The 13,031-nt window shown below is 36.8% G+C and overlaps 2 protein-coding genes across 2 annotated transcripts; both read left to right on the top strand.

Annotated features, from left to right (window-relative positions):
* Positions 1-230: 230 nt before the first annotated feature.
* On the top strand, positions 231-3,129 carry LOC147547919 (heparanase-like protein 2). The gene is made up of 9 exons (XM_086671700.1): positions 231-642; positions 733-769; positions 1,062-1,245; positions 1,328-1,479; positions 1,562-1,795; positions 1,870-2,059; positions 2,162-2,287; positions 2,481-2,580; positions 2,674-3,129. The coding sequence occupies exons 1-9, from the start codon at positions 424-426 to the stop codon at positions 2,992-2,994; spliced, it is 1,563 nt and encodes a 520-aa protein (XP_086527826.1). The 5' UTR covers positions 231-423; the 3' UTR covers positions 2,995-3,129.
* A 1,941-nt stretch (positions 3,130-5,070) lies between these two features.
* CLPB3 (casein lytic proteinase B3) lies at positions 5,071-12,998 on the top strand. The gene is made up of 10 exons (XM_086671208.1): positions 5,071-5,758; positions 6,202-6,420; positions 6,778-7,015; positions 7,905-8,100; positions 8,623-8,677; positions 9,043-9,193; positions 9,444-9,752; positions 10,224-10,489; positions 11,273-12,199; positions 12,555-12,998. Exons 1-10 carry the CDS (start codon positions 5,468-5,470, stop codon positions 12,882-12,884), a joined length of 2,982 nt encoding a protein of 993 aa, XP_086527334.1. The 5' UTR covers positions 5,071-5,467; the 3' UTR covers positions 12,885-12,998.
* The last annotated feature ends 33 nt before the right edge of the window (positions 12,999-13,031 follow it).

Here is a 13,031-nt window from a genome sequence, read left to right as displayed (position 1 = left end):
AACCGGGTTTACATATAATTGAAAAAAAAAACACTTTCCAATAGTTTTTCCTTAAAGAATTTCCCAAGGGTAATCTTTTAATTTTTTATGATGCATACAATTTTAGGGCAATAATTCTCATTTTATGACTGTAAATATGACAAAGTCAACAGAGTAACAAGTAATAGAAAATTTAGGATATGTTTGAATTTGACCAAACTCCAAATTAGTGTCCACCTGAAAACCCAACTTCTAATCAACTACTAACTAATTTCAAACTTTTGGCATCCAACCTCTTTCTTTCTTTCATCCTTTCATTTCTTAACAGAAATATCCTTAACTTAACATCTCTCATGGGTATCATCCACTCTCTTATTTCTCTCTCTCTATCTTATAAGTATATATGTTCTTCCATTCTTTCTCATCTCTCATAGTTTTTCCTACATGGGTATTTTCGTAGGTGTAAGATTTCTTCTTCTTTCGCTACTTGTGACACGATTTTCCCCAATTTTAGCCGATGAAGACATTAAAGTTAGCATAAAAGGGGTAATCTCAATTGCTGCAACAGATGATAATTTTATATGTGCAACTCTAGATTGGTGGCCAGAAGGAAAATGCAACTATGGTCAATGTCCATGGGGAAAAGCTGGTATCCTGAATTTGGTATGTCTTTTAATCTATTTTACGTAATTTTCTTTATTAATCCATTTTTACATGTTTAATCTGAAAATATTTATGCTTTTTTTTTCACAGGATTTGAACAATCCAATTCTTCCAAAAGCTATCAAGGGTAAGTGGATTAGAAAACTTAATTGGTAATCTTGATTAAGTAATTATTTCGAAGTTGTGATAAAATTTAGTCATAGTTTTTAGCTATATGAAAGTTAGTATTATTTATAAATTGCATGAATGATTGTCGATTATCAAAGGTAAGTGGATTAAAAAAACTTGTGTTCGTGATTGATACAAGTTTCTCGTATTGGTTTTTATACTTGTGTTAAAATTTTGAACATGGGTGTTCTTCTCTTGATGTTTTTTTTTTCTTTATGAAGTTTGTAAGATCAACTTTTATGAAATTTCAGCTTTTAATTCTCTAAGAATCAGAATTGGAGGTTCGATGCAAGATCAAGTGTTGTATAAAGTGGGAAAATCAGTTAAGACCTGCGACAGCTTCGAAAACATGACGACAGGATTGTTTGGATTCAATGATGGATGTCTTACAATGGAAAAATGGGATCAGATCAATTCCTTCTTTGGTCAAACAGGGTAATGCTTCATCTCTTTCTCGATTTCAAATTCTTGTTTTTGTTAGAAAAACAACTAAAAATGGTTTTCATCTTTGTTTCAGAGCAATAGTGTTTTTTGGTTTGAATGCACTCTATGGGAGGAAAAGGTTAACCGAAGACGGTCTCTATGGTGGTGATTGGAACTCAAGAAACGCTCGTGATTTTATCAAGTATACTCTGTCAAAGGGATACAAGATCGACGGATGGGAATTCGGTAATTCAAGATCATAACTTAATACTATAAGGCTCTCTTCTTTCATGTTTCTTGTAATGACACAAGATTTTGTTATGAATAGGAAATGAGCTATGTGGAGGTGGAATAGCTGCACGAGTAGACCCTACTCAATACGCAAAAGATGTTAAATATCTCAAAAAGCTACTCAAAAAACTTTATTCGAACTCAACAAAACAACCGACTTTACTAGCTCCCGGAGGGTTTTACGATGAGAAATGGTTTTCTACCTTCTTACAAGAATCAGGACCTAATGTTGTTGATGGATTAACTCACCATATCTACAATCTTGGTGCAGGTATAGAAAATCATCTTCCTAAGCTCATTTTCATATTCCTATCTAGTGCTCATGTTCATTATCAATCTTTTCAGGTGTTGATCCTACCTTGATATTCAAGATTCAAGATCCATTTTATCTTGATCAAATAGCTCAGACATACAAGGACATTCAGACAACTTTGCAGAAATTTGGCCCATGGGCTTCTGCGTGGGTTGGAGAATCCGGTGGTGCTTACAACAGTGGAGGCAAATCTGTCTCTCATACATTCGTTAATAGCTTCTGGTGAGAACTCTAATTCTTTTCTCTTCACCTTTCTCTTCGAATCAACTCTCAAATTATGTTTGATTCTCGAATCGTACTTAAGTTGTTTCCCGAATTGAGCAGGTATTTGGATCAGCTTGGTATGACTTCGACCTTTGGGCACAAGGTTTTCTGCAGACAAACATTGATCGGTGGAAATTACGGGCTCCTTAATACCACAACTTTCGTCCCAAATCCTGATTACTATGGGTGAGTCTTCTACACATAATCCTTAGCGGAGTTTAGATACATTTTAGTCAGACACAAGATAAGTCCGAACTAATAAACCATTATCTGAAATAACCTGAAATGACTTGTATACCCATTATCAAAACAAGTGAGACACACACAATTAAGTCGTCAATAATTTCTTATAGTTATTTTAATTTCTTTTTACCACCAGCGCGCTTTTATGGCATCGATTAATGGGAAAGAATGTTTTATCGACGATTCACTTCGGGTCTCCTTATTTACGCGCTTACTCTCATTGTTCAAAACAAAAGGTATACCTCAATATTACTATTTTACTACTCTCCATATTCCTTTCGTTTTCAAATTTCTAACTTGTAACATGATCTTTATCATTTTATTTTCAGCCGGGTGTTACAGTACTACTGATCAACATGTCTAATTCAACTACATTTAATGTTCGTGTCGAAGGGGATATGAATTTATATCCAAATGCAGTAAATGATGGTGGTAGTAAACAAAGAGAAGAATACCATTTAACTCCAAAAGATGGAAATATTCAAAGTGATGTAGTTCTACTAAATGGGTCTCCTTTACTTCTTTCAAATTCATTTGATATTCCTTCTTTGAATCCTATTCATGTTGATGGTTCAACCCCTATCAAAGTTGCCCCAGACTCTATTGTATTTGTTACTATTAGAGATTTTAATGCCCCTGCCTGTGCTTGAGATATGAGTTTGTTAAAGGAAGGGATATAAGTCATTTCATGTATATTTTTTTTTTCTCTTGGATACTAAAAACTAACATTGAATACAAATTCATGAAACCATTTACTTCTTAATAAGAAGATTGGTTTGTTGTTATATCGGTTCCGATTTCGTTTTTCAACGTTTTTATGTTCAATTCTTTATATGTTATGCTACTTTATCTTACTTTTTTATTTTTATTTTCGAAGCATAGTCTCTTCCATAGACTAGTCAAGCTACAATTCAACATTGTTGCATTTGAGTTTGTAAGCTTTAACCACAACACTATAAACCACAATCCACAATTTTGTAGAGCTTCGGTCTCCTTGAATGGGCACACTTTGGCTGCTTCTTCTCCGGTTGCTACACTTCGCTCCTTCTCCTGTTGCCCGAAGACGGGATGGGTTAATTATCTAGGGAGTCGGACGTTCAAGTCAGTTAGGCTATCTGAGATGGTTGATTTGGCCAATCCAAATACTGTAATCTCATTACCCCAATGTGTGCCTCAAGTGGCAATTAAAATTCCAACAAAAATCTATATCTCAGTCCAAAGCTCTCTGAAGTCCAGAGAACAAGAGCATCTTCAATGGAAGTCTTAATCTCTAAAACTTGGAGTCCTATGTAGGTTTTGTGATTTTTTGTTTCCTTTTTATTGGAGCTAAAAATACCTTCAAATAAAAAATTTGGAGCTAAAAATGGCAACATTCTGACCAAGAAGAAGGATGAGGTGGAGAGAGAGATAGTGAGGTGGAGGAGAGAGGGGATGATGTGGAGAAGAGGAGATGACGTGGACATTAATATTTTTATATTTTTTGGGATTAATTTCATTTTGGTCCGTAAGAGTATTTTTGAAGAAAATTGAAATTTTTAATCGGCAAAAGCCAAATCGAACGGCTAGATACTTATGGAGGCCAAAAAGAAGTATAAAAAATATCCACAAGACAGTTTATGTATAGTTCATTAGTTTGAATGTCTTGGGACATATCTTTAATCATCAAGTTTCTTCAAATATCTTGTTCATCAAAAAAAAAAAAAAAGTTTCTTCAAATATCTTGAAATGTTAGTACAAATTTCACGTATATTTTGTCCAAAAATCTCCACTCTCACCTTTGGAGCATATCCAATGCAATATTTAAACTCTTAATCTTAGAGCCCCACATATTCTTTTTAGAATATTTGTTTAAAAATTATTTCTAATGCGAAACTCAACTTGAATTTCTAAAGTGATGCGTCAACGTTTTAGTGTAACAAAAAGAAATGTGCAACATTTGTTACAGACACGCTTAAGAAATCACTCTAAATTTAGATTATTCTTTTTTTAAAGTCTCTGAGTGTCACTTAAATAATTTAATTAATCTTTTTTAATCAAAATATAAATTAAAAATATCACATTGGAGAAGCTTTTCAAATAAAATATCTCTAAATTATCAATAGAAAATAGACAATTTAAAGATTACTGTCAAGCAATCCGACGACACGTCGGTGGTGAGACGGAGTGTGGTGTTCTTCTTAAGAGGTGAAACACCATTCTCTAGTGAGGTCTTCTAAAACCGTGAGACTCAGAAGTGCCAAACACAAACGATATTACTAGCAACCCAAAAGATTGGTTAGCACCATCATATAACATGTTATCATCTTATCATCATGATTCGCTCTACTGTGATGTGATCTTGGGATGGTGTGTTGTCAGGGGCGGCCCAGGCCCAAAGCAGCCAAAGCGGCTGCTTTGGGCCTCGACATACTTGAGGGCCTCTTACTTCGAAGTTCAATAGGCTTGTCCAACTCAAGTATATAAAATTAGAACCAGACTTCAGATCAAAAAACAACCTATAGTTCAGTTGGTTGGAACTAAATCTTTGTGGTGATAGGCAGAGGATCGAAACCGCCTTCGAGCAAGATGAAATTTTTCGTATTGTACTTTTCTTTATGTACCTAAAAGGGCCCCCATTTTTAAATTGGCTTTGGGCCTCAAATCAACTTGGGCCGCCCCTGTGTGTTGTAAAGCAATTCCACGTCAGTGGCAAAAACAGAGTGTGGTGCTCCTTTCTCTAGTGAGACATTTTAAAATCTTGAAACTCAAAAGTATCAAAAGGGACAATGCCCATGAGGTTGGTCCGCATCATCGTACAACAAATATTCATTTTTCAGAGGATTTACCTTTTTTTTTATTTGTTGAAATTAGAGAGGATTTACCTATAAGAGGCCTCTATCCAATCATTCGGGATCCCAAAGAGTTCCTGAACTCTCTAGCGTCCTCCTCCATCTTCTCTTTTGTCATCCTCTATTTCTTTCTCTCTCTAAAAACATCTCTCGAGAACCCTCTTCTTTCCTCAATTAACACGCAAAGTTCCCACATTTCCTCCATATTTTGCATCTTTAAAGAGAGAGAGAAAGAGAGATTCATCCCCTTCATTTCAATTCTCATAGTAAAGTTTCTTCTTCTCCGTCTTCTTCAATGGAGACGATAGTCTCAGGTGTTCAACTTCCATTTTCCCCTTCATTATCATCATCTAAGAGTTACTCCAGTGAAAGAAAAACAACTTCTTTCACTTCTTATCCTATTCGCTTCTCTCGTCTTACTTATAATAATTCAAACCCTAGAACCCTTAAATCTTCTAATGCATTGAAGACTAGTAATAAAAATGTCTTTTTTACTAGTGGAATTGGGAGATTTGGAAAAAATCCTTCTTCTTCTTCACGAGGTTCTTCTTTTGTTGTTAGATGTGAAGCTTCTAAAGATGGACGAGTAAGTTATTTTATCATGTTTAATTCTATTATATTTGATTTCAAGCTTTCTTATGGGTTTTGTACTTGCATTGTTGATATGAACAAATTGATTTATTCTAGAATTAGGGTGATTTTTGGTTTTCCAAATTGAAGAGATGACAAATGAACACATTAGGCATCACCTAAAATCAATTTCATGATTGATCACCAAAAGAAATTGAAATAATGGAGGGTTCTCAGAGGTGGGAATCATCTAGTTTTCATCCTCCTTGTGAGGCATTCAACTTTAGGGGATGTGTAATTTACTGGGAATGTGTTTTTGTTTCAATGTCCCCTTCACTTCCCTGTATAAGCTTTTTACTGTTTTAGTCTTTCAAACTAGTTCGAGAAAGGAAATCGAGGGGAATCAAGTAATACGTGTGTGCTCTGTGGTATTGATTTATGGTTTCGATTTAATGCTAGATTACTCAACAAGAATTCACCGAGATGGCTTGGCAAGCAATTGTTTCATCGCCCGAAGTGGCAAAAGAGAACAAGCATCAGATCGTAGAGACGGAACATTTGATGAAGGCTCTTCTGGAGCAGAAGAATGGCCTAGCTCGGCGTATCTTTGCCAAGGTCGGAGTTGATAACACACGCCTCCTTGAAGCTGCTGAGAAGTTCATTCAACGGCAACCAAAGGTAAACTTATGTTATCTGGACTAGTGGCCTTGTGCTTTCTTGTATATGTTAAGTTCCCAAATTGCTGCTAAATGTGGTGCATGTAGACAGTAGCATCTGAATTCAGCATCTGCCACTTCATAGAAAATCATTCACAAGAATTAATAAATTGGATCATGGTGAATTGCCGTCTTAGAAACTTAGAAAGTTCAGTGTCGTCGAGATAGTGTTAGAGAAGTTTCAATATACTATATTGCAGTGATGATGGAGGATTTGTGATGAAGTTCCAAATGTTCACATCTAGCCGCTGCCTATCTTCTACTTCTTTTTTGTATTTTAGAATAATTTGTGTACGTATTATATCTTCGGACCACACAGGTTTTTGGTGAATCAGCTGGTTCAATGTTAGGGAGAGATTTGGAAGCTCTGATTCAACGCGCCAGGGACTACAAGAAGGAATTCAATGATTCTTTTGTGTCTGTTGAGCATTTGGTGCTTGGTTTTGTACAAGATCAAAGATTTGGGAAGCAATTATTTAAGGACTTCCAAATTTCTCTGAAGAGTCTGAAATCAGCAATAGAGGCCATAAGGGGTAGTCAAAAAGTTATTGACCAAGGTGATTATGGCTATTTTTCATTTCTTTTCATGGTAATAACTGATAATTTTCATTCATATTGTTGCATAAAAATGAGATTGAATGAAGATGACATACGATCTTCTGATTTTATACCATCTCTTTTTCTGGGTCCCTGTCAGTCCTGCATCTATTTTTAGTTCTAACGTCTAAACAACTAGAAGTAGTAAATTGGTCTAGGTTGGTTTGTCGATTTGGCATGGTAACATTTGTGGTAGAACCATCAAACTGGGTTTGTTATGACAATGTAGCACATATATAAGTATGATGGCACTGAGGTGTTCTCATTGTACTTGTGATTACTGCTAAGTTGCAAGTGACTTTTGGAATTAATGTGGAAGGCTTTAGAGCCTCATCCTGCATGGAATACTGTGACCATATAGAGCTACTTTTAAAGGAGAGTGTTTCGATTCTCGAAAAGATAAGATAAAATAAGCGGTTCTCAATTTTCTTTCCTTGTTGGCTAAGGCGAACAATTGGATGATTTTGGTATTCGATAATTATTGTATTTTTCACTGTAAGGCTTTGATGAAAAATCTGTAGCTTTTAATGCTTTATGCGTCTCGTTTCTGTTAGCTTAACGCTTGTAAATCTAATTTATTGAAACTTTCTCTTCAAAAGGGAAAAAAATGTGGAAAACCTTGAAAAGAAGTTTTGTATTGGTTCTTTTTTTGCTGTGGAATAAGATACATTAACTAGTAAACGGTGCTCATCGTCTAACTAGTAAAATAGTCACTTAGATATAGTTTTTCAACTTGAGTTCTTCATTGCCACGACTACCTTCTCGGGAACTTCCTCATGGTAACGTGGTAATGTCATATGAAGTAGGTAAATTTTGATGGTCTAGTCTCACATCTCGAACTTGTAGCAGATCCTGAGGGGAAGTATGAAGCCTTAGAGAAGTATGGGAAGGATTTGACAGCTATGGCACGGGCAGGGAAGCTCGATCCAGTTATTGGAAGAGATGATGAGATACGAAGATGCATACAGATCCTCTCAAGGAGAACAAAGAACAATCCTGTACTAATTGGTGAGCCAGGTGTTGGGAAAACTGCAATATCAGAAGGGTAAGTGTTTTCACTGATATTCATGTATATAGGTACATAAAAGACCCTACTGAGCTGAGGTCGGTACATTGGCCCTAGTCCAACTCAGTTATGAAGGCTTCAAAACTAGGGCTAGATCAGTCGCGTCTGTTCATGTGGCTGGCTATTATGTAAATATTGACCCAGTCATTTCAGCATTTCTAAGTGAAGCCTCGTGCAATTCATTATAAATGAAGCAATATTTGTTGTTTGAATTCATACCTGTGCGTGCTGGTGATCCCGCTGTGAAGGCTTTGCTAGGTTCGCTTGAGTTGTTGGTCCTAGCCTCCAAGGTCTAGATTCGGGCTTGGTAACCCAGAACCAAAATGAGTTGTTTCGTTAAGCTTATTTCTCTTTTTGTATGCACCTCTTGTGTTTCAGGAAACTAGTATGCATTTCTTTGGTATTCTAGCATCAGATAGGATAGTTAAGCCATCACAACTTTTTCGCCGACATCAGTTGACATTGTTATGATATATTCTTGCTTGGTTTTATTTGTTTCAGGCTTGCCCAGAGAATTGTTCAAGGGGATGTTCCTCAAGCTCTGATGAACCGCAAGGTAGGGTTTTATGTTTTAACTTTTAACTGAATTGCGTAGTAATATATGAGGAATGCTAATTATTTTATGTATTTGAATGATAAATGCTACTACTCCTGACCTGATCTTGTCAGCTTATAAATATTTATAAAGTTATTGACTAGTCACCAGTTTAGCATTTTTAATTCCACATTTCCTCTCACTCAGCGATTTAACCTGACAAATTATAGACTGATCTTCAAATTAAATTTGAGTATCAGGACACTGACTGCTTAATTTCTTGAATTATTTCATACAAGGCAAAATGCACTGGTAATATTTGTCCAAGAATGATACAATTATGCATCAGTTATTAAAAAAACTAAGACATTTACCTTTTTCTGCAGTTGATTTCTCTAGACATGGGTGCACTAATTGCTGGTGCAAAGTTTCGTGGGGAATTTGAGGATAGACTGAAAGCAGTTCTTAGGGAAGTGACTGAATCAGATGGACAAACGATCCTTTTCATTGATGAGATCCACACTGTTGTTGGAGCAGGTAAACTTTTATTTAATACGCATTGCATACGTCTAATTTAGTAAAAGCTTGGTCAAAGTAGAATTTAATGACTTGTTTTTATTAAAAGGTTTTGTATAATCTGATTTAAAAACTTATTTCTAGTTTAACATTGGGCGCTTCATTACCTTGTCAGATGCTTGATATGGAGTACTTGTGACTGAATTTTTTCTTTGAATCTAATTCTACATTGAAATTAGAGGGTACTGACATCCTCTTCATTTGGGTTCAGGTGCCACGAATGGTGCTATGGATGCAGGTAATCTATTGAAACCTATGCTTGGCCGAGGAGAACTGCGATGTATTGGTGCAACAACACTTGATGAATATCGCAAATATATTGAGAAAGATCCGGCTTTGGAGCGTCGTTTTCAGCAAGTTTATGTTGATCAACCGACAGTTGAAGATACAATATCTATATTGCGTGGGTTGCGTGAAAGATATGAGCTACATCATGGAGTTCGAATTTCTGACGGTGCACTTGTCGAGGCAGCAATTCTCTCAGATCGCTACATCAGTGGAAGATTTTTGCCAGACAAAGGTAATCTAAATAAAGGGTTGTGTGTATTGTCTAAATAAAAGCCCAATGCTGGTTTCCTTCAAACATTAATTTATCTATATGTTCATTTGATGTTAAATGAATGGATTGATATCCCACCTTTCCCAAGGGCTTGGCTTACTACTGGTGAATGGAATCTTTATGCCCAAAACCCCAGTTCCACTAGTCCTTTACTCAGTACCTTCCAAGCGGCAGGAACTCCCCCAAACACGAAAGGCTTTGTTTTCTATTATACAGTGTATCTTATTATGCTCTATTGATGAATGTTGTCCTTTTGAGAAAGGGAAGACAATTAATTCAGATGGAAAGAAAGCATATCTCTTTTATACCAGTTTGGAATTCCCTAGTTGGGCACGTTTGACACATTTATCATGCATAACCAGTTAACTACTGCTTGAGGTTACACTTTCTAGGAGTTGAGATTGTGTGCTAATAAATTCTTGTGTGTCCCAGCGATTGACCTAGTTGATGAGGCAGCGGCAAAGTTAAAAATGGAAATTACTTCAAAGCCTACTGCCTTGGATGAGATCAACCGTACTGTGTTGAAGATGGAGATGGAGCGCCTTTCTCTTATGAACGACACAGACAAAGCTTCTAAAGATAGGTTAAGTCGCCTTGACGCAGAGTTATCTCTATTAAAGGAGAGGCAAACAGAACTGACTGAGCAATGGGAACATGAAAAATCCGTCATGACACGTATTCAGTCCATCAAAGAAGAGGTATGTGATACTTATAATCTTGATTACCATGATATTTTCTCTATTAAAGAGAGGCAAACAGAACTAAGATGTTAAACTCGGACTTGGCCTAGTAAGGCCGATGCAAGATTATGTGTCAATACTTCAATTGTTAACTACATAGATAGTCCTTATGTTATTTTCATGCATATGCTTCAAACTGAGTTATGCCAAGTCTTATATGATCATACACATGGTATTCTCTTAAATGTATATGTGTGTGTGTGTGTGTGTGCGCGCGTGTCACATGCTTCTTGAAATATACTCAATATCATATAGAAGAAAGAAAATGGCGAAAGAAGGAATTAGTGAAATAATTAAGCTAAGAAGGAACCAAGAAAAGAAGGAAAAATACAGAGAAGGAACTAGAAAAGAAAGATAGTAAATATATATAAGAAAGGAAAAGAAGGGAAGTGGGGAAGGAAATAACATAAAGAAAGAAACAAAGGAAAAAAAGAGGAAAACATTGATCAGAAAAAGAATGAAAAGGAGGAAACAAGGAAAAACAGATAGAAGGAACATTGAAGATGGATAAGGAGGAAAAATAGAAGTCCACTATGCTGACTAGGTTCGGTGGCTCGGCGAGTCTAGCTGACTTGGGACTTGGCTTAGTCAGCTTAATTACTCGAGCAAACCCTAGGCTCGGGGACTCAGCCAGGATCTGCTTGGGCTACCCCACCCAACCCGGTCTGGAGTTGCTCGGCTGAGTCGGCCTAGTTAGGCTGATATAGTTAATTGTTTTTTAATCTCCTATTTGTTATGCAGATTGACAGGGTTAATCTTGAGATTCAGCAAGCAGAGCGAGAGTATGACCTCAATCGTGCTGCTGAACTGAAGTATGGGAGTCTTAATACTTTGCAACGACAGCTTGAAGGAGCTGAAAAAGAATTGAATGAATATCTAAGTACTGGAAAATCCATGCTTAGAGAAGAAGTCGCAGGAAGCGATATTGCTGAAATTGTCAGCAAATGGACTGGAATTCCGGTTTCTAAGCTGCAACAATCAGAGAGAGAAAAGCTGTTACATTTAGAAGAAGAGCTGCATAAACGGGTTGTAGGTCAAAATCCAGCAGTAACGTCAGTAGCAGAAGCCATTCAACGATCCCGAGCAGGTCTTTCAGACCCTCACCGTCCAATTGCTAGTTTCATGTTCATGGGTCCCACTGGAGTAGGTAAGACGGAACTAGCCAAAGCTCTAGCCTCCTACATGTTCAACACAGAGGAATCCCTAGTCCGAATCGACATGAGTGAGTACATGGAGAAACACGCAGTCTCGAGATTGATAGGGGCACCACCTGGCTATGTTGGGTACGAGGAGGGTGGACAATTGACAGAAATAGTTCGAAGGAGACCTTATGCTGTAATCTTATTTGATGAAATCGAGAAAGCTCATTCCGATGTGTTTAATGTGTTCCTTCAGATTCTGGATGATGGCAGGGTAACAGATTCACAGGGTCGAACTGTGAGCTTCACCAATACCGTCATCATTATGACTTCAAATGTGGGGTCACAATACTTACTCAACGCTGATGATGAAACCTTATCGAAGGATTCAGCTTATGATACCATTAAGCAGAGGGTAATGGATGCTGCTAGATCAATCTTTCGTCCTGAGTTCATGAACCGGGTAGATGAGTATATAGTTTTCCGGCCTCTTGATCGTGAGCAAATTAACAGTATCGTGAGATTACAGGTATGTTACTCTAGAACTCAAAAGTCTAACTTATAGTTGCAGGTTAGTTTTATTGTTTCTGAGATTTCATTTTCTACCCGATTTTGATAGCATCCATCTCAAAAGGCTAACTTTTAGTTGCAGGGTTAGTTTTATTGTTTCTGGGATTTCATTTTCTACCCGATTTTGATAGCATCTATCGACCTTTTCCGTATATCATTTTGTGAAAGGATGGGTTATTAGAATTAACTGTTCATCCTATGAATTTGATCTTGTCTCGTTTTTCGTTTTTTTTCTCTTCCATTTTGTTTGTTGCTCTTCTGAACTTCAGGACTTATATCGATATAACTAACTCATTTTTCTTCATCTGCTGCAGTTGGAGCGAGTACAGAAGAGAATTGCCGATCGAAAGATGAAAATCAAGGTAACAGAGGCAGCAGTTCAACTCTTGGGTAGCCTTGGATATGATCCCAACTACGGAGCTAGGCCAGTGAAGCGTGTTATTCAACAGAATGTCGAAAATGAGCTTGCCAAGGGTATCTTGAGGGGAGACTTCAAAGACGAGGACACTGTATTAATCGACACAGAGGTTTCTGCTTTCTCCAATGGTCAGCTTCCTCAACAGAAACTTACTTTCAGGAAAGTAAACTCCGATTCGGACGAATCACCAGCAGAAGACCAGAAATCGTTTTCTGAGGCCCTCTGAGATAGCACATAGGTTAATATACTCCATATTTTCGTCTGTTTTTTGAAGTCTTCTCTATTACATAAGAAACAAGAAAATCTTATACAAATGTTAAGCTTAAATTAGAAATAAAAAGTTAGCTAAAAACGTATTTACATGTTCCACTGA

The sequence above is a fragment of the Eschscholzia californica genome, unplaced genomic scaffold (genome assembly GCF_041429995.1).
Source record: "Eschscholzia californica isolate CP2 unplaced genomic scaffold, dmEscCali1.0.p SCAF_3, whole genome shotgun sequence".
NCBI lineage: Eukaryota > Viridiplantae > Streptophyta > Magnoliopsida > Ranunculales > Papaveraceae > Eschscholzia > Eschscholzia californica.
This window is presented reverse-complemented; position numbering and strand designations above follow the sequence as displayed.